The sequence below is a fragment of the Dromiciops gliroides genome, chromosome 1, assembly GCF_019393635.1.
Source record: "Dromiciops gliroides isolate mDroGli1 chromosome 1, mDroGli1.pri, whole genome shotgun sequence".
In the NCBI taxonomy this organism is placed as follows: Eukaryota; Metazoa; Chordata; class Mammalia; order Microbiotheria; family Microbiotheriidae; genus Dromiciops; species Dromiciops gliroides.
Window position 1 is genome coordinate 705,512,375 of NC_057861.1, and position 21,560 is coordinate 705,533,934.

The following is a 21,560-nucleotide window of genomic DNA, read 5'->3' on the forward strand; positions in this document are numbered from 1 at the left end:
TTTAAGAGGGGAAAATTAAACTCTTTCCTTGTAAACTCAAAAGAGCTACTGTATCAAATTATAGGGCAGACTTTTAGATTTTACAAGACACAGCATGGCATGGTGGAAAGAACAGGGGAATGAGAGCCAGGAAACGTGGGTACCAGGCCTCGCTGAGCCATTGACAAATTTTATGACTCTAGAAATTCATTTTCCCTCTCTTGGTCTCAGTTTCCTTAAATGTCAAATGGGAATAATAAGCCCTAATCTGTCTGCCTCACAGAATGGCTGTAAGAGTCAATCAACCAATCAACAAATAATTTATTTATTAAGCACCTACTATGTCCTGGTCATTCTACTAGGCACTGGGGTTTCAAAGAATAAAACGGCTGCTACTTTAAAAATCTCAAAGTGTTCGCATTCTAAAGGAGGAGATAATAAGTGCATATAAAATATATACAGCACAATTATAAAGCTAATCAATACATAAACACAAAGTAATTTTATACAAAGAAGTTTGGGAGGGAGGATACTGGTGGTTGGGGTGGGGGGGGAGTGGTTGTTAAGGAAGGTTTCATGCAGAAGGTGGGTTCTGACCTGAATCTTAAAAGAAGAGAGGAGACCCAGTGAGGTGGCAGTAAGGAGCAAGTGTGTTCCAGGTATGTGGGACAGCCAGTGTAAAAGCAGAGACACCGGAGATGGAGTGTCCTGTGTGAGAAACAGAGAGAAGGCCAGCTTGGCTGGATCACCGAGTGTGGGAGGGGAAGAATGTCCAGCAAAGCTGGAAAAGAAACCAGGGCCAGGTTGTAAAGGGCTTTAAACATTATAAATGGAGGAGTTTCTATTTTAGCCAAATGACAGCAAATATACAGATGTAATTGATGACAAGTCAACTCAATAGTTAAGCATCTATGGAACACAGGACACCACGCTAAGTGCTGGATGATGATAACTGACACTTTGCTAGAGCTTTGAGGCTTAGATATTTTCAACACACTCCCCCATGAGGTAGGTAATACAAGTATGATGGTTCTCATTTTGCAGATGAGGAAACTGACGCTTTGTAAATGGTTCCCAGTTAAATAGCTAGTAAAGAATGGAGTTAGGATTCAAGCTTTTCCCTGGCTATTGTGGCGTCTAATATTATTAGGCAAATATTGTTACGTCAGCTTCAGATGTTAACATTTTGCTCTCTCCCTTTCTCTTCCTCCTCCCCTCATACCTCCCCCCTTCCCCCACCCCAATTCACTAAGGAGCGGATTCTTAGTAGAGAAAGCCAAGGATCTGGTATTTTGGCTTCACAACTAGTCACTTTGCTCATTAATTTGACTGCTCTCAAATGATTTGGATTTTCGTTTTTGTCTCACCCTCCCCCACCACCTCTGCCATCCTTGGTTTATGGGCTGATTTCAAATAGAATCTATTTAGCATCAAAGACTCAATCTTGCATCAGCTAAGAAGGCTTTGAAATGCATTTCCAGAGGTTCCCCACCCCCACCCCCTCCCCTCTGCATCTCTCCTGGACATATCTCACAGCAAGTGGTGATGACATTGGTTATTAATGAAATAAAACTGACCCCAACCTCTGTCACGACCTCTCCATGCTGAGCTAGCTTTTATTTTTTGGTTCTCATAATCAACCTGAAGGAAATAGAGTCTCAGTAGGAATCTTAGAATAGTAATGCTGTGGTTACATTGTGAGGAGGCAGCATAACATTTTGGATAGCACACTGGACTTGCTAGGTGCCATGATATAAAAGAAAGAAGACTCAATCTAGAATGGGAGGATCTAAGAGCAAATCCTGACTCTGCTATTTACGAGTAAACTTAGTTGCATCATCTTGCCTTTTTTTGACCCAGTTTCCTCGTCTATAGAAGGGGGGGCTGGATTAGTTGGTCTCTAAAGTCCCTTGTAATTCTAAATAATAATAATTATTATTATTATAAGAAGAGGAAAAGGAAGAAGAGGAAGAATAAGAGGAAAAAGAGGAAGAAGTGCTGCCATCAGCAATTCCCCTAAGATCTTGGGGGGAGGCATTTAGAGTTTGTTATTTAATCCATACAAATAAATCCAGCAATTATTCCAGAATATCTATGGCTAAGAATAAGAACTTACTTCATGGGCCAAAGGATGGACAGTGGAATGGTTCCCACCTTTGCAGCTGCCCAAGGATGCCCTTCCTTAGATTAGCAGGAGGCCATAGAAATAATGTAATTTAAGGGACGATGAGACCCTGCAAAAATTATCTCCCCCACCCAAGTTTCTTCAGACCGTCAAATTCTCCTAGTAAGGTTCATTTTAAGGGACAAGCAAACTCTTTTCCTCATATTCTCTTTTCAAGGGCACATTAATTCCTCTACACTTTAACACAGATGCCTTTATTTATCAGATCACATTCTTCGATGCCAGAAGAGAACTAGATAAGTGGTTAATAAATGCTTACTTGTTGACTTGAAGAAAATGATCTGAAAAGGAAGACAAATCTGCTGATTTCATGATTTTGTGTTTAGCTAGCCCTGGGACTACTGGCCTATTTCATGGAAAAACTCATATTTTCCGTCCCTTTGTCCCTTGACGTCCTAGCTAAGAAGTGTTCCTGTAAAAAGAACTTTTCAGTATGGGGGATGTTTCTTTTCTTGATTCCATTTTGATTGCTTCCAGCCTTGGGGGACACTTTCAATTATGCTTCCCAATAATCAAAATAAGAAGCAAGCAGGGAAGTCATGGAAGATAGATAACTGCCTCTGATTTACTTCTTACTGGAAGAATTTAGAGAATCTTTGACCCGGAAGGAACCTTAGAGATGACTGTATCTACTCCCACCACTACTTCATTTAACACTAGAGGAAACTGAGACCAACAAAGATAAACTCCATTGTGATTCATGTAATTCTGCTAAGAAAGGAACCATCGAAGTGTAGTGGAAAGAATTCTGAACTTGGACCCTCAAGATACCACTAACTACCTGTGTGACCTTGGGCAAATCATCCATTCTCTCCAGGGCTCATTTTCCTCATCTGTAAAGTAAGGCAGTTGCACTAGATGACCTTTGAGGTCCCTTCTAGCTCTAAAACAATGGTCCTATAAAATTGGAGGAACACTATCTCCTTGCTCTAACTTGACATGAGGAAGAGAAAGGAGGGAGGATCAAGATTAAAGCCAGGTCTCCCACACGGCAGCACATCTGGTAGGAAGTGAAAAACTCAGTAAAGTCATCTGGATTTTTCATCTGAGAGATGCTGAATACCTGAACATCTGGAAACATCTGGGGAGCGGGCTGCATTTTTCAGTTTGGGTCCAGACGTCTGGCATGGAGTAGACACAGTTAAAAGTCTGGGAAATGCTTTAGGCTCCTTGAAATGTTTTAGGCTCCTTGAAATATACCCATTTGGGATGTAGCCTTCCATCCACCATACAGGTAAGGGGGGAGGGAGAACAACACAAATGAGTGGATTTATAGATATGGCCAAATCCCAAAGCTTTAATTGCCATGATTTTCCGCCTTGTGTGTATACACACACACACACACACACACACACACACACTCACACACTCCAAATGCCTGATTTAGGAATCACCTCCTCCCCTATAGCCCTGCCTTTGCCTTCCCTCTGTTGGTAGGGCTAAAACACTTTCCCAAAGGCAGGACAAAGAAATAAATACCAGCTGATCTACAAACTAGATGTAATCATACCTGTATTAATGAAGAGAGAGTTCTAAGCACATTTGCTACTAGGTACTCCCTTATCACAGGTAATAATAAGCTTAATAATAGAACAAATCTATTGTTCTAAATGATTCTAATAAGTCATAGAGTACCTTCCAAGCATTATTGCATTTGAGCTGAAATATATTAAGCAAATATTTATCATTCCCATTTTTAAATGAAACTGATGATCAGAGGAATAAAGTGATTTAGTCTAGGTCACTTAGTAGTAAAAGATGAGTCCTTACATGAATCCAGGTCTACCAGCACCAATTCCAAAACCCTTTTCAGTAAGCTACATTGCCTCTTTTGATAGGAGAGAGAGCAATGTATCGAAGATATGAATTCCCTCTGCTATACTACCGCAGTTAAAGGCCCGCTCTCCCCTTCAGATGAAATCAGATGTTTTCAGTGTCTGGATTGGCCAAAAAGGTAGTCACTTCCATTTCTGTTACAACAGAATTTGGGCATGTCATTTTCTTTCTCTAGGGCTCAGTTTCCTACTCTGTAAAATAGGGTGGGTGTGGACAGAATAGTAGTATAGGGTCCTTTACGACTCTGACATTTTGTGACAAGGTTTATGATCCATGCCAGAGTGCAGGTCTTAGGGGACAGTAAGGACAGCCTGCCAATAAGCAAGAGGCCAGAACTTGAAGTATCACTTCTGTCTCCTCCTCCATTGCCATCGAGACCAAGTACCAAGGAGAGAGACAGCTTGGTATGGTGGATAACTGGACTTGGAGCGTCAGCTCGAATCCCACTTCATCTACTTATTAACTGTGTGACCCTGGGCAAGTTACTGAACCTCGCTGCCTCGGTTTCCTCATTTGCAAAACGGGAGGGGGGGTGTGGATTCGATAGCCTCTAAGGTTCTTAACAGCTCTAAATCTGTGATCCTATGACATAGAACCTTTCCCAACCCCCTCTAGCCTCAACAACTCTGTTAAAAGGAGTTCAATTCCCAGAGGATTTGTTGAGGGACTTGATTCTATCTCCCATCCCCACTGCAGCTAGCCTTTTTCCCCCTATACGGAAGCAACCCCGCCCCCCACGCACTTTCATTTCACCTCCATTCTTCACAGGTGGAGTTCCCCCTAATTAAGTCTAATACACAAAAATCCACACTCATAAAGTGGATACATTAGAGAGTGGTGATTTGCATTACAAAAGAAGCCTCTGGCTGGTTCCTTTAAGTACTTGGCTCCTCTGGTGTGTTAAGGGGGGCAGGGGGGAGGGAATTGATTTTTTTTAAAAATCGATTTATACTAAACTTTCCCACAAAGCTATCTGTTGCGTAAAACAAGGTGCACCTACGATATATGACTGGGGTCCCAAAGAAAGGGCGCTCCCTACGCCAGACGAGAGGAGCTAGAATCTGATTCCACGTCGGACGCTTTGCGCCCAGACAGACCAGGTACACTTTGTATCCACCTGGCAAATACGCTTCAGTGTGGCTTCCCACGGTCTCTGCCCGAGGTTTCACCGCCTCCTGCTGCTAGCCCCCGGGTTTCTTGGAAAGCCGAGGTAGCTCTCAGCGGCCTTTCATCTCCCTCCCCAGCCCAACCCAAACACCCGCACACCTCGAACACCTTCGGCTGGGAGGTAAATGACATAAATCCAAATCTCTCTCTTTAAATCTTCCGTAGCCTAGCGGGCCCCAGGCAGTACCCCTGCTCAAGAGGGAGCTTCCCAGGGATGGAGGATGGGGCCTCAGGGGCAGGGGTGGCTTACGGAACGGCCACTGTCCCTTTAAATCTCCGCTCGTTTGGCTGCTGTTCGCCCCCCTCGGTTTTCTCCACTGCCTTCAATCCCTGACTGAGCAAAAAAGGGCTTCCTCTTCAGGAAAGGAAAGGAAATGTCTAGGAGGGGGAGGAGGGGGAGGAGGTGGTGGTGGAGAAGGAGGAGGAGGAGGAGGAGGGAAGCTCCGGCCACCAGAGCGCAGCTAGCACAGGGGGACCAGCGGAGCTGACCGCGAGTCTGCGCTCGCCCTGCTCTGGGCTCTGGGAGGGTGGGAGGGAGGGAGGGAGGGGGGCAGAGCAAGGGGCCGGGCAGCGGCAGCAGCGGCGGCGGCAGCAGCAGCAGCAACAGCAGCAGCAGCAGTAGCAGCAGCCGCCGGGTCCGAGCCTCGCCCCCCGCAGCCACTGAGCCCCAGCCGACCTCCCCCAGGCCAGACTGTCCTCTCGCCCAGCGTAGCCACGGCAGGCACTTCGGCGGCCCCGCCCCCGGAGCCCCCCACTCAACTTCTCCGCGCCCTCTCCCCCAACCAGCGGCTTAGGGGGCTCCCTCCTTCGCCTGCCCAAGCGGGGTCCGGAGAGGGTGGGGGTGAGTGCACGCGCGAGAAAGACGGAGAGGGAGGAAGAGCGCTCTAGAGAGAAGCCGAACCCTGGACTGCCAGGGCCGTGGGACTATGATCTGAGGCAGGGGACTGCGGCGGAGAGTTGGCTCGGCTCTTTGGAAGATGAACAACGCAGGTAGGTGTGTCCACGGGGCCCGGGGAGAGGCGGCAGTGGGGCGACCGAGGAGCGCAGCTGCCCAGCCCCAGGCTCCTGGGGCTGCAACATCCTCAAAAGCCCGACCTTCCCAGGAAAGGCTCAGGGTCCCGGAGAGCCCAGCCTGCAGATGTCTGTCCCTGCCAACTGCGGCCTCGGGGACCCGGGGCAGGCGGCCGGGGGACTGGGGACTGACCCGCGGGGCGCTGCCCCTGCTGGGAGTGGGGCCGGCGGGGCGCTGCCCGGGCTGGGAAAGGGACCTCTCGGTCGCGCCCAGCCGCGAGGCAGGGCAAAGCGAGAAGGGAACGCGCTGGACCTGGGGAACTTTATTTCCTGAGCCCCACGGGCGAGCTGGGAAGGTTGCAGCTGACAGAGTGAGACATATCCAGCTGCCGCGTCCCCCGTAACAGTAATAAAGAAAGAAACCAATTCTTCCCCACCCATCCCGGGGAGGGGCTCTCCAAGCGGAGCAACTGGTGTGCGCCCGGGGAACCGGCAGGGAAGTTGGAGAACTCGGGCCCTGGAGGCTGATGGAAGCGACGGGGTTAGGGCTGACGGAGTTGCAAACCTCAAAGGAAGGGTCCTCCTAGCAGTGGGTGTCCGGGGTCCCCTCTCTTCAGGGGTCCGCCTTCAGGGCACTGAAAAGCTGGGACTACCCGGTCTGGCTGGTCCACAGTTCATTCTGCGATTTGGGCTGGTAATTTCCCTATCTTTCCTCTTGGAGGGACTAGATTAGAGAGGAGAAGGGAGACAGTTCATAAAAGAGTCAATGAATAGGGAGGTAGGGAAAGCACCCCCTCCCCATATCAATGAATCAAGCCTTTAATGGCTTCGTTTGTTGATTTCCCGTAGCTGTATCTAGAACCGAGGTGCGCGCAACCCCAGATGTCATTTCGACCCGGGGTGGGAGAGGGGATTTACTCCTGCCCTTCACAGCCCTCCGTCTCCCGGTTTCCGGAGCCTGAGAGCCCGGACCCCCAGCGCCTCTCCCCTTCCGACCCTTTGAAGCGGATTCTCAGAGAGCAACCCGACCGGCAGGCGGGCTGCGCCAGCATTGCGATTGCCTGATCTCCTCCACTCACTGGCCCTCACCGACTCTGGCTCTGGGGCTTGCCCAGAGAGGCTAATGTGTATGTGGTTCTGCCGTTCACAGGGTTCCCTCCCGGGGGTTGGGGTGGGAAACGAGGTCTCTTCCCCCAACGTTGGTGCCAGCCTTTGGGAGTACTTTCCACCCCAGTACTGTAGTTTCTTCATTGTGAGTTTACCCACCAGAGTTCCGAGCTCACAGCCACAAAGAATGAAATTTTCAAAAACAAAAAGAAAAACAAGTCAGTTTTCCACCTCTCTCTGAACCACCCTCTCGGGCCGCCTCTGGCTTAGGGCGCCTTTTCTATCGCCTCTCTTTCCTGACTTCATGCTGGAAGGAAACACCCCTTTTGCGGTTCCAGACAGCACTTTCCTGGGCTCTCCTCCTTCATATCCTCCATCCCTGACCAGGGATTCAGAACCAAGGGAGAACACTGGGACCTACTTCGTAGTCTTGGTGGGTCTGGGCGATATCCCCCTCTTGTGCATCTTTGCACCCCATTGCTTTCAAACCCAATAGAGTAGGAGATCCTCCTTCCAAGATATTAGGGGAATAAGATCTTCAAAGGGCCAGGACCCAATGTGGTAGCTAACAGAACATCTCTTCCCCCACTTAAAATTTTTGCAAGATGCATTTTTCATGTACAAAAAAAGTGACCCCAATTGCACATCACTAAAGAAACAGGAAGCCACCATTTTGCCTGTCTTGGAACCCATATCCTGCTGCTTGCTGCTTTTTTTTTTTTTACCCTTTTAATGCAAAAAAAAAAATCACATTGTCTGCTTTAAGAGCTAAGTGCAGGCTGGTGGCAAGGAGCAGACTGAGTATGACAAAGGAAAAAAAATCTCCCTTGATTTAGGAGAGAGTCAAAGGAAATGGGTGTGTTTTCGGCATAGACACATATAGGCATAGGCATTTGGGGTTTTCTGAGGGGCATTTTTGGTACATTGTGTTTGTGATTAGTGTGTGGATCCAGCCAACGTTTCCTGGAAGAGGGCATGGCTATTAGCTCCTTTATACAGAGGAGCAGCCTAGTAGAGGGAAGCATACCTGGAATAACATGCACTATACATAGGTAGTGACAGTGGAAAGAGAATTCTGAGTCCCAAGTCTGCCACCTTGGTCCCAGGTTCCCACTACCACCTCACCTCCTCCTTCTGAGCAGCCCTACTGGAGCCTTAGTCATTTTTTTTTCCTATGCCCTAACTCTCTTTAAAACAATAGTGAGAAAAAAAATAAAACAATAGTGAGAGTTTCCAGCTTTCCAGAACTGCAGGGATAACGGGCCAGATGACATCTGCCTCTATGAGGCCTTTCCTCCCTGCTCTGTGGCCACCAGCAGCTTGTGCCTAAGCTACTGGCATGTTTAGGTTAGAGTCTAGCAGATAGCACTTTATTGACTGGGCAGGGGCTGGGAGAGGGCAGCTGACATGGAGGAGGGTTTTCATAATCATGCCAAGTGATTGGCCCTTGATTGGATAGCAGAAATATACACTCTTTAGAGCACGCCCAAGAACAATGGACTGTGTGAATGGCAGCTTAATTATAGATCATTAGGTCATTGCTTAGGCATTTTAGGGGTGCTCAGTACTAAAAGTTAAATTAAAATTCAATTGAATGCTGATATCTGAACATCTGGGTGTGGGAGTTCAATGGGAACTGGGATACATCAGAATTAAATAAACTCAGGGCCATAAAACTGGAACTTCACTGTAAGTGTTTGGGAGCGCACACTTGACTTTTTGTTTTCGGAGAATCAGTCTTCAAGTTGACAGGGACCTTCAGGTTGATTCATGTTTTTTATTTTACAGATGGGCAAAGAGAGGCACAGAGAAAGGAAGTGACTTGTTGAAGGACACCTCCTAATTGAGAGCAGTGGGGAGATTAGGACCCAGTTTGACTCTTTTCTCAGTGATTTTCTTAAACTGTACTGTATGGGGGTGGCTAGGTGGCACAGCGGATAAAGCACTGGCCTTGGATTCAGGAAGACCTGAGTTCAAACCCAGCCTCAGACACTTGACACTTACTAGCTGTGTAACCCTAGGCAAGTCACTTAACCCTCATTGTCCTGCAAAAACAAAAACAAAACACTGTACTGCATGTGGTTACTTGCACCTTTAAAACGTTGATCCTCCATCCATGTTTGAATAACCACAAGCATATTAGAAGAGGCTGGTTCATAGATTGGGTCAGTTTTCTCAAGAACCAGACAAGCTAGGTTACCATCACCAGTAGGTTGGCCAGTGGGTGATAAATTCTCTGATCATGGGAATCCATGAAACAGACAAATACAAAAAGGACCTTGGTCCTGTGTGGCCACCTGCTGTTTCTTTAGTAATGGTGACAAAGTGGTTGAGGAGGAGGCAGAGACTGCTATGGATCACTTGGTTTTTAGACCATCTATAAACATTAACTATGGTTATCTGAGCTATAATGAACTAGCCACCCCCGCCCCCTTTTTTTTGTCGGGGTAATGAGGGTTAAGTGACTTGCCCAGGGTTACACAGCTAGTAAGCTTCAAGTGTCTGAGGCTGAATTTGAACTTAGGTCCTCCTGAATCCAGGACCTGTGCTTTTATCCACTATACCACCTAGCTGCCCCCCCTACTAGCCATCCTTTTACTTGGAACTCTGCCAAGATAAGAGAGTGGATCAGAGGGCAGATAGGGAAAAAGTGTGGGCACTCTGAGTCAAAGTCCCAGTCAACCCATTCTAGTTATGACTTTGATTGGCACTCTTTAAGTGATCTTCTTGTCCATTGACCAATGGGTGAACATAATACTGGAGACATAATTCCTGGCACATGGCAAGCACTTAATAAATACTGCTTTCCTTCCTTCCATAGAGTTACATGAAATCTGAAGAGATTAAAAGGGGAAAGTAGTTAAGAAAATTTTCCTCATAAGAAACCATCAATAGAATTGCCACTTCTATCATTTTCATGGAGGCAAGTGTTACCTGGCATCTCTCTAAGTACTGCTCCCTCCCCTGCCCACACTTAAATTGGTAACTTGGATAGAGATAGACTCATTGAATGTCAGAGCAAGAGTAAAGAGCATCCATCTACTCCAACTACCTCTTTTATACAAAGGTAGAAACTGAGGTCCTAAGAAAGCTCAAAGGCTCATAGATATAGACCTGGAAGGAACATTAGGGGCCATGTAGTCAAGCCCCTTCTTTTTGGTTTTTTGCTTGTTTGTTTTTGTTTTTGTTTTTCCTTTTTTAGTGAGGCAATTGGGGTTAAGTGACTTGCCCAGGGTCACACAGCTAGTAAGTGTTAAGTATCTGAGGCCGGATTTTAACTCAGGTACTCCTGACTCCAGGGCCAGTGCTCTATCCACTGTGCCACCTACCTGCCCCTAGCCCCTTCTTTTTGAAAGATAAACAAAGGAGGTACAGAGAGGTTTAGTGACATTTCCTGGGAGCTTGTAGCCAGTTAGTGTCTGATCTGGGATGAGAAACCGGGTCTCCTAATTCCCAGACCAGGGTCCTTTCCACCATACTACACTTCTGACTTTTCCAGTACTCTTAGTGACAGATCAAGGGAGCATAAAAGGTCATGAAAATGACTTCTCCACCAAGCAGAAAATGGATTTAAACACTGTAGTGGGAAACGAGAGATAGACAAGTAGAGCAACCATGCGGATGACCCAGGATTTATATATAGCAAGAGCATATTTTATGGTGAGAGATCCAGTCTTCCACTCCCTCCCTCCCCTCTGGCCAATGGCTAGGGGTAAGAGGAGAAAGGATCAACTAACTCATCCCTAGAGAAAGGAAAACCCAGTTTGGCTGTTGGATTCGATCAATTTTGTCTGTAGCATGCAAGTATGGAGATCATCTTAGCATCATATCCAGGTTCAGTCAGGTAGTTAGAGGCTCATGGATGTGATACTCAATGGATCTTCTTCAATTCTATCCATATCTATGATGCCAGCTTCAATGAAGGAGAAGGTACCCAAGAGAAAGATGCTAAGTTATAGTCATCTGAATGAAATGTTTGGGAATGGCAATTCTATTGATTTCTGATGAAGGAAGTCTTCCTAACTAGATCTCTCTGGTACCTTTTCATCTTTTGTTTTATTGTATGTCTCCATACATAACAGTATGCCCATTCATTTATTGCTGGACAATAATTTTACATATATACTATCAACCAGAGCCATAACTAGGATGGGGAGATCAGAATTTTGTCCTGGGGTACCAACATCCAAAGGTTAGACTTGCTTCCATTTTATGGCCCACAGACTGAATCTAGCTATAGACTTAGTCAAGCTTTGGTTGCAGACTAACCTTAGATTGCAACTACAGACGGAGCCCTAAAGTCAACCACAGAATAATCCCAAATTTTGGCTACTGATTCACCTTGAATCCTACTTATAACCTTTGCCATAAATCTTGACTAGAGCTCTACCTTTAACTCCAGCTACAGCCTTTACCCCTAACTCCAGCCGCTGAAATACCCCCTAATCCTAGCCATATGATAACATGCACTAGAAGGATGAAGAAGATCAAGCTCAATGTCTTTGCTATCTGCCTCCTCAAATATTCTTTGCTGTTATTTAGTCATTTTCAATTGTGTCCAAGTTTTCACGACTCCTTTTTGGGTTTTTCTCAGCAAAGATAGTTGGAGTGGTTTTCTACTTTCTTCTCCAGCTCATTTTACAGATGAGGAAACTGAGGCACTTAACTGAGGGTTAAGTGACTTGCCCAGAGTCATACAGCTAGTAAGTGTCTGAGACTGGATTTGACATCAGAAAGATATCTTCCTGACTCCAGACCTGGAGCTCTATCCACTGCTCCACCTCATTTAACATGATCCTCCATTTCCCACTTCCCTGACTTTGCACAGTCAGTCCCTCTACTCCAAATGCTCTCCCTCCCATCTTGACCTCTTCGAATCTCTGGCTTCCTTCCAGACTCTACTAAAACACTGACTTCTGTAGAAGGCCTTTCTTCTTAGATCTGGCTACTAGATTCTTCCCTTCTAAGCTTCCCTTCCCTTCCCTTGTTCTCTATAGATCAGGTAAAACCTTATTTATGTACATGTTGTCTCTCCCATTCAAATGTAAGCTTCCTTAGGCAGGGATAACACTCTCCTGGGTTTATCTAAGCACGGTGGTCACTCCCTTCAGCTGATGCAACTCACAAGCCTTCTATGCCTGGCCAACCTTTGTGACTTCATCCCCTCCCCACAATCCACCATAGAGGGCCCAGGAGATGTGATAGAGGGCCTCACTTTCATCTTATTCTCCCTGACATGACATGTCCACTGCTCCTTGAGAGAGAAGACTATCTGGCTCTTGTCTATATATCTCCAGTGCCTAATATTCGATAGGCACTCATTAGTTGATTGGTTGATTGATACCAACAAGGACATGGGAGCCATTGTTTCTCATTTAGGCAGTTTCAGGCACAGTGAATAGAGAAGCTGCTAGGTCTGGAATTAGGAAGACTCGAGACCAAATCCGACATCAGACATTTTACTAGCTCTGTGACCTTGGGCAAGTCACTTAACCTCTGCCTGCCTCAGTTTCCTCATCCATAAAATAAGGATGACAAGAGCACCTACCTCTCAGGGTTGTTTTGAGGATAAAATGAGATAATATTTGTAAATCACTCAGCACAGTGCCTGGCACATAGTGAATGTTATATAAATGTTGGCTATTATTATCTATTTGTTATTAATTCTCAATATGTGTGTGACTGGCCCATCATTTTTTTTCCTGGAAAATATTCATTTCCTAGTGCCATCATTTACACGGCTTCTCCCATGTCATTCCCTCCACGTCTCTGCATTGTCTTTTGGGGCAGTCGGGAACTTCAATCATTCTGAGATTATAGTGACTGTAGCCAAACATACAACACCACTGAAGCAATATTGGTGTTAAGATACGGGCCTTTGTCTCTGGGATAAGCTTGGGATCATTCAGAGAACTAGGCTCATGCTGAGCATTTAATAAATGGTTGTTCAATTGAATGGAATTTAACCAGTTTCAGGGAAGATGGAAGGTAGATTCCAGGAAGAACTTCCTGAAGTGCATTGCCCAGGGACATGATGGGAAATGTTTGGGGGAGGGGAGGGAGGATGTATTTTGGCCAGGTTGGCATTTGTCCAGTCTAAGATGTAGGCTCCTGCCATTGCAGATATCCTCTCCCCACATTCTCAGAGTTGCAAGAGCATCAACTTTGTGTGTTTACTTGTTTATCCAGGAGGGAGGGCAAGCTTGAAGCAGACAGAGCAGCTGGTACTTTTCTGCAAGGCTGGTGTACTGTGGGTAACACCTGTGTCCTCAAGCATGTCCTTCCTGAACTTGACAGATGCCACAGTTCCCCTCAGGATGTTGGGTAGAACATTGAATCCTAGAGCTGGAAGGGACTTGGTTCACCGTCCAACTTTTAGGATGGGTGTGGAGAGAGGCAGGGCAAAGAGCACTGGACCTGGAGGCAGGAGACCTGGGTTCAAGCCTGTCCTCTGACTCCTCCAGCTGTGTGAGCACAGGCCTCCGTTTTCTCATCAATAAAACGGGCATCATATTGCCTTGGGGTTTTTTGTAAGGATCCAATAGATATCAAGTGCTTTACAAACCTTGAGGGGACATAGAAATTTTAATTATTATTTCACTGGCAAGGAGACTAATTTGCTCAGCGTCTCAGAGATGAGTGTGGCTGAGCCAGGGCTAGATCCCATGCCTTACCAGCTCATGGGCCAGTGTATATTTTTCACGATAGTAGAGCTGAGCATTCTGGGTTACAAGCATTCACAAATAAGGAGATCAAAAGAGGCTTCCTGTGGGGCAATGTATATATTTTTAAATTTTATTATTTTTTTTTGGCGGGGCAATGAGGGTTAAGTGACTTGCCCAGGGTCACACAGCTAGTTAAGTGTCAAGTGTCTGAGGCTGGATTTGAACTCAGGCACTCCTGAATCCAGGGCTGGTGCTTTATCCACTTTGCCACCTAGCTGCTCTGGGGCAATGTATAGAGTGTTACATCTAGAGTCAGGAAGATCTGAATTTTTTTTTTCCTCACATTGATTTTTTTTAAACTGTGTTCTAAATTTTCTTCCTCCCTCCCTCCTCAAGACCTGAATTCAAATCTAAGCCTGAGATATACTTATTAGCTTGTAATCCTGAGAAAGTCTCTTAACCTGCTTGCCTCAGTTACTTCATCTGTGAAATATGGATCGTAATAGGACCTCTCTCCCAGGGTCATTGTGAGGATAAAATGAGGCAATATTTACAAAGCACTTTGCAAGCCTTAAAGCACCATGTAAATGCTAGCTATTATCATCACCATCACCATTGTCATAAGCATTATTATTATTACTGCTACTGTGGGGTATGGCACATGAGCTGATCCTTGAGGGGGGCTGGGGATTAAGAGAGTTGGGAGTGAGAAAGGAGGGCATGCCCAGCAAGGGAGATAGCTTGTGCAGTGACCCAGAGACAGTGGATGGGATACTAAGTTTGGGAAAGCAACAAGTGGTCCACATTAGGCAGAAAGGAGAATAAAATGAAGAAACATACATTGTTTAAAGCAGTCAACTGAAAGCAAACCTCTGAGGCAATCTGACCCAGAATGTGCTGTCAAGGTGTATCATCCCCATATCATACATGGCAGCGATGTCAGGGGCATGGCATGGGTGGATGAAAGGCTCTCTGTTTGGGGAAAGAAGTCCGTTAGCCAAGGATGTGTCCAGGTTAAAGGTCAGCTTAAGGATAGATGAGGTCGAGGGAGGGAGGCAGCCTGGTGGTTTGATAAGAGTAGTGGTCTTGAAATCAGGAGAACTGGCTTCTAATCCTGGCTCTTTAACTAAGTGGAGAACCTTGGGCAAATTACTTCTGCCCTTGGTGTCCTGAGCTCTGCCATAGATGTGATTTCTCACCTAATCTACACAGAACCAGGGTACCATGCTGTTTCCTAGCCATTGCCAAACCATGCCAAAGCTTGGCTACCCTTTCTTCTCCTTTCGAGGTCTCCCCTTAATAAGTTCTAACCTTCTTGAGAGCAGAAATTGTCTTGCTTAGCACAGTAGCGGTATATAGTAAGCGCTTCATACTTATTTTTATTCATTCATTCATTCTGGATCTCCATTTCCTCCTCTGTAAAGTGGAGACAAGGGCCACATGGGGAGGTTGTGCTAGGTGACTTACAAGGTTCGTTCTAAACTGAACAGTTTGCAATCTCTGAGACAGAATAATGAAGAGTGATCTTCTATGACAGAGAAGAGAAACTCATTATTCAAACTTATTAACAGTTTGGTTTGGAAGGCATTATCTTGAAGGATCACAGCTCTCTCACCTACTATAACCTTTCCTCAGGATCGAGTCCTCCACAGATCAATAGGATGCCTTTAATGAAGAATGGGTTGAAGGGGTTGGAGCCAGAGGCTCCTGAGAGGACACCCATTTTTCACGGCCCCACATGCTCCCATCCCCCTTCCCTTGACATCCCTGCAAAATGCCACCTGTTAAGGGTGAAAAATGAGCTCTCCACCCCCTGGGAGAATAATTTTACAGAAACGGTTAATGTCTGACATGAGATACCTGAAAGCAATATAAAGTAGTGCACACTGGGCTAGGCTGATCCAGTGGGGGAAATGGAAAGTTGACAAAATTTGTCTTTCAGGGCAGAGTCTTTGTGTCTTGCCCCAGCCCCTCCAACCTCAGCTGGCCCGGGTCACTTCCCCTTCCCTCTTCCCTAAAGAAAGTAGAACCATAGGGTTTTAGTTGGAATAGATAGAAAGGAAGGTAAGAAGGCAGGAGGAAAGGAAGGAAGGAACGAAGGAGAGAGGGAAGAAGGAAAGAAAAGGAAGGAAAGAAGGAAGGAGGGAAGGAAGGAGAGGAAGGGAGGGAAGGAGGGAGGGAGGAAAGAAAAAAAATTTATTAAATGCCTATCATGGGTCAGAAATGTCTAAGTGCTTTATAATTGTTATCTCATTTGTTCTCACAACAAAACCTGAGAAATGGATGCTATTATTATCCCCACATTACAGTTGTGGAAACTGAGGCAGACAAAAGTTCAGTGACTTGCCCAGGCTCACACAGTTAGGAAGTATCTGAGGCTGGATTTGAACTCAGGTCTTTCTGACTCCAGGCCTGGTACCGTATCCACCATGCCACCTAACTGCTGTTAGGGGTCAGTTACTCCAGTGGCATCAAACTCAACCAGGAATGGGGTACATGAATCTGCACATAAGGATCTGGGAAGATTGCATATTGATGTAGTTTGAAACCATAATGTTAGCTGTGTTTTATTGTGTTTTTCTTTATTTTGTTAAATATCTCCCAATTACATTTTGATCTGGCTCTGGCTGGATTTGACAGCTTTTCTCTAGTCCATTCAACCTTTTTATTTTATGGATAAGAACAGTGAGGTAGATACAGAGCAGAGAACTGACTTACTCCAGATCATATAAGTAATGACATATCCAGCATTTGAATCGATGTTCTCTGATGTGTTCTCTCCTTCGCTGCTGCCTCTCTCTCAGCCCTTGTCACAATTCTCACTCAGGCAGTATCTGCTAAACTTAAGATATTTCCTCCTTCTCAGGGGGATTCACACATTCATAGTGAGTTCAACAATGGAATGAATCAATCAACAAGAATTTATTCAGCCCCTACTATATAGGAGGCATTTTGATAGACCATGAAGATAACAACACAGTTCTGTTCTCACGGAATTTACATTCTATTCAGAGTCACAAGGTCCATGATTAAGTATATGCCAAATAAACAAAATAAATCGGGTAGTTGAGGGAGGCCTAGTAACTGAGAAGATCAGGAAAAGGTTCGTGTAGAAAGTGGAGGGGGAGCTGTTATACAGGAAGTAAGGGATTCTTTAAGGCAGAGGAAAGAAAGATAGTGTTCTAGGCATGGGAGATGGGCAGGGCGGACGCATGGAGACTGAAGATGGAGTTTTTGGTGAGATAGAGCAGGAAGGTTAATTTAGCCAAACTTGTGGAGTATCAGAAGTGTAGGAAGAGGAGTTAATGTATGATGGAGGCTGGAAAGGTCAGTCGGAACCAGATTCTGAAAGCTTTTAAAAGTTACACCACCACCCCCATCCCCACCCCCGCCAGCTGCCTTATATTTGATCTTATAGACAATAGGGAAGCAGTATACTTTAATTATTAGAGAAATGACAGTCAGTCCGGTGCTTAAGGAAAATCACTTTGGTTCCTAGGGGAAAGATAGAAATCTCGTGGAATTTCAGGCACTGAGAGGTTGTAGATAGGAAATGTGGGGGGCAAGCAGACCTTTCCCAACCTCCTCTCAATACTACCCAATACCACTACTTACCTAATTATAAGGCTGGTACTAAGCAAGCCAAAGATATCCATTAGCCAAAGGCTTAGAATATTTTCTTAGAATTATCCTATCCTAAAGACGGAAGAAATTTCCAAGTTCCTTCAGTCTAGCCATGTCCAAGTCATGAATTCCTTCTACAATACAAATGGTTGTCCTACCTGCACTGGTTGACCAGCATTATGGGTCAACAGGAAACTGACCATCTTTTTAGGAAGTCCGAGTCTACTTTTGAATATGCTCCATTGATATAAAATGTTATCCTTCTATTAAACTGACATCTACTTTGGTTCAGGCTTTACTCTAAAAGACACTGAATATGAGACAATTCAGGAGAACCTGGCTCCTGCCCTCAAGATGCTTATGGTCATCTGGTAGGGAGGTGCAACACATAAATAAAAATAACAATCCAAAATAATTCATGTTAAGGACATAAAGGTGATCAAAGTATGATATAAAATCTAGGGATTCAAGATCACTCCTGAGTGGAGAGGTCAGGGAAGGCATTAAGAAGATCTCATGCTCAAATCTTACCTCTTGTCCTTACTGTCTATACAATGTTCGAGAAGTCACTTAATCTCCTTAGGCTTCATTTCCTCGCCTGTAAAATGGGTCATGGCCATTGAGGTCCCTTCTAGCCCTAGATCTGAGAACTGGAATTTAAGTTAAGCTATAAAGGATTGGCAAGAATTTGTAGATAGAGAGAAAGACCATTTCAAACCAAGGAAATAGCGTGAGCAGAGGTAGGGAAGTACAGGGTGTGTATAGGAGGGAAGGCAAGGAGTCCATTTTGACCAGAGCATAAGATATATGGAGGGCAATGGTACAAGGCTAGGGTGACACCACATTGTGGAAGGAAGTTGAATACCAGGTAAGGAGTTTGAACCCTTTTTGGTAGACAGTGTTGTTGCTCAGTCATTCCAGTCATGTCTGACTCTTCTGACCCCATTTGGGGTTTTCTTGGCAAAGATACTGGGATAGTTTGCCCTTTCCTTCTCCAGCTTATTTTACAGATGAGGAAACCGAGGCAGACAGGGTGAAGTGACTTGCCCAGGGTCACACAGCTAGTAAGTATTGGAGGCTCATGAAGATGAGTTTGAACCATCAAATGGCAAAGGAGCGATAGGACCAGGTTTCTGCATAAATAAGATTTTTAGGGCGATGACATGAACTATGGATTGCATGGGAGAGTAAAGATGAGAAGACCTATCATTTAATCAACAAGTCAAGTCATTAAGCATTTATAAAGTACATACTGTATACCCAGCACCATGTTGAGTCTGGGAATACAAATACAAACAGAAAGAAAAGTAGTTGTTTGCATGAATGATGCCTGGGTTCCATCTACTTACTGTTTTTTTATTGCCATTAAGCAAACCTCACTACACCCTACATATTTTTTTTTTTTTTGGTGAGGCAACTGGGGTTAAGTGACTTGCCCAGGGTCACACAGCTAGTAAGTGTCAAGTGTCTGAGGCCGGATTTGAACTCAGGTCCTCCTGAATCGAAGGCCAGTGCTTTATCCACTGCGCCACCTAGCTGCCCCTATACTTTTTAAATAGTCATTTTTTTTTGGATTTTGTTGCTGCTCTGCACAAACATTAGAAACTATGCTTTTCTGTGCATACCCTTTGACCCAGCAATCCCACTTTTAGGTCTTTTGCCCAAAGAAATCATGGAAGGGGGAAAGGGACCCACATGTACAAAAATATTTATAGCTGCTCTTTATGTGGTAGCAAGGAATTGGAAGTTGAGGGGGTGCCCATCAATTAGGGAATGGCTGGACAAGTTGTGGTATATGAATACAATGGAATACTATTGTGCTGTAAGAAATGATGAGCAGGAAGAGTTCAGAGAAACCTGGAGGGTCTTACGTGAGCTGATGATGAGTGAGATGAGCAGAACCAGAAGAACATTGTACACAGTATCATCAACATTGAGTGTTGACCTACTGTGATGGACTATATTCTTCTCACCAATGCAATGGTACAGAAGAGTTCCAGGGAACTCATGATAGAAGAGAATCTCCAAATCCAAGAAAAAAAAAAGAAAGAACTGTGGAGTATAGATGCTGATTGAACCATATTATTTCTTTTGTTTTGGGTGCTGTTGGTTTTTTTTTTCTTTCTATTTTGAGGTTTTGCATCACTGCTCTGATTCTTTCTCTTGTAACAGGATTAATGCAGAAATAGGATTAATGTTATTATGTGTATATATATATATATATGTGTGTATATATATATATATGTATATGTATAGAGATATATAGATATAACCTATATCAGATTACCTGCTGTCTAGGGGAGGAGGGAGGGGTGGGAGGGAGAAAAATCTGAAATTGAAAAGCATGTATAAACAAAAGTTGAGAACTATCTTTACATGTAATGGAAAAAATAAAATACCTCATACATTAAAAAGAAAAAGAAACTATGCTTTTTAAAAATCTTCTTTCCTAATTAAATTCTTTCCATAACAAAAGAAAGGGGGCAGCTAGGTGGCACAGTGGATAAAGCACCAGCCTTGGATTCAGGAATACCTGAGTTCAAATCCGGCCTCAGACACTTGACACTTACTAGCTGTGTGACCCTGGGCAAGTCACTTAACCCTCATTGCCCCGCAAAAAAAAAAAAGAAAAGAAAAGAAAAGAAAAAGAAAGAAAAGTCTTTGCTGCCTTCAAGGAGCTTCTGTCCCAATGGGACAAGACAATCCTTAAAATGAGGCTGAAATGGTTGGGTGGGGGAATGTTAGAAAGAGTGGAGAAGGTCAGAAGTGGGGCATAGAAAAGAATGGTTAAAATGATGGTTCTGGTGGGGCAGCTAGGTGGTGCAGTGGATAGAGCACTGGCCCTGGAGTCAGGAGGACCTGAGTTCAAATCCAGCCTCAGACACATAACACTTACTAGCTGTGTGACCCTGGGCAAGTCACTTAACCCCAACTGCCTCACTAAAAAAATTTTTAAAATTTTTTAAATGACGGTTCTGGGAAAAACCAATGAGAGGAAGTGGCCTCAGGGGCAGAGTATGTTTCCACTGAGAGAGGGCTGGCCCCAGAGTGAATTTCCAGGGTTGGAAGGCTGCTGTGGCACAGTAGGGAAAGTCTGGAGAGACAAGAGTGGAGGCCTGAGAAAAATGGGTCACTTCCTTATAATGGAGGTTCTGACCATTCAGACAAAAAAGGGCTATGGGACTAGCCCTGGGGAAAAAGCCAAGTGAACTTCCAGGGTGATAAAGGGGCTGTGACATTTATTAGGTGCCTACTCTGAGTCACTGTGGTGGGTGTGGGGAATAGTAGAGAGGAATAATGAAGACCTCTACCAGGGCAGTAGTAGCAGGCAAAATTTCAGACATGGTGGAGTAGGCGGCACCACTGGCCAAAATAAACAAATGAATGAATGAATATGTATGTGTGTATACATACACATATATGTGTATTGTGTGTGTGTACATGTTTGTGTATATGCATACATATATGTGTATGTATATGTGTCTATGTGTATCTACATTACACACACATATATACATACATACATACATACATACATACATATATATATACACACATTCAGAAATAAGAGCAGATTTTGAGGTGAAAGAGACTAAATTCAATTTGGGATAAGTTGCACTTGTAGTATAAGCCATCCAGGTAGACTTAACATAAAGGTAATTAATTACCTATGTGGAAATAGAGATCCAGAAGAGGTAAAGATTGGATATACACATTTGGAAGTTTTCTTTGCAGAGATGGCAGTTAAAGCTATGGGAAGGGATGAATCAACAAGAAATCTAAGAGCAGTTCTGAGATCTCCACTATGTTCCAGGTATTGTGCTAGGCATTGAAGGAGACATCATAGAGAGAAGGAACACTGAGGACATACTCATGGGGAACATTGACCTTAATGGATTGGGAAGAGGCTTGAGTAAAGGAGACCAAAAAAAAAAAAAAAAAGAATGAAGCAAGAGAAATGAGAAGATGGAAGCCAAAGAAGGGGG

At 44.7% G+C, this 21,560-nt stretch overlaps 1 protein-coding gene across 3 annotated transcripts in view; it reads left to right on the forward strand.

Annotated features, from left to right (window-relative positions):
* The first annotated feature begins 5,791 nt into the window (after nucleotides 1-5,791).
* The window catches only part of FGD5 (FYVE, RhoGEF and PH domain containing 5), a 186,227-nt gene continuing 170,458 nt past the window's right edge, over nucleotides 5,792-21,560 (forward strand). For all 3 annotated transcript variants that reach the window (XM_043979716.1, XM_043979719.1, XM_043979717.1), the window contains exon 1: nucleotides 5,792-6,157. In XM_043979716.1, coding sequence (XP_043835651.1) covers nucleotides 6,145-6,157 — 13 coding nt within the window. In that variant the 5' untranslated portion in view covers nucleotides 5,792-6,144. The remainder of the gene's footprint in view (nucleotides 6,158-21,560) is intronic.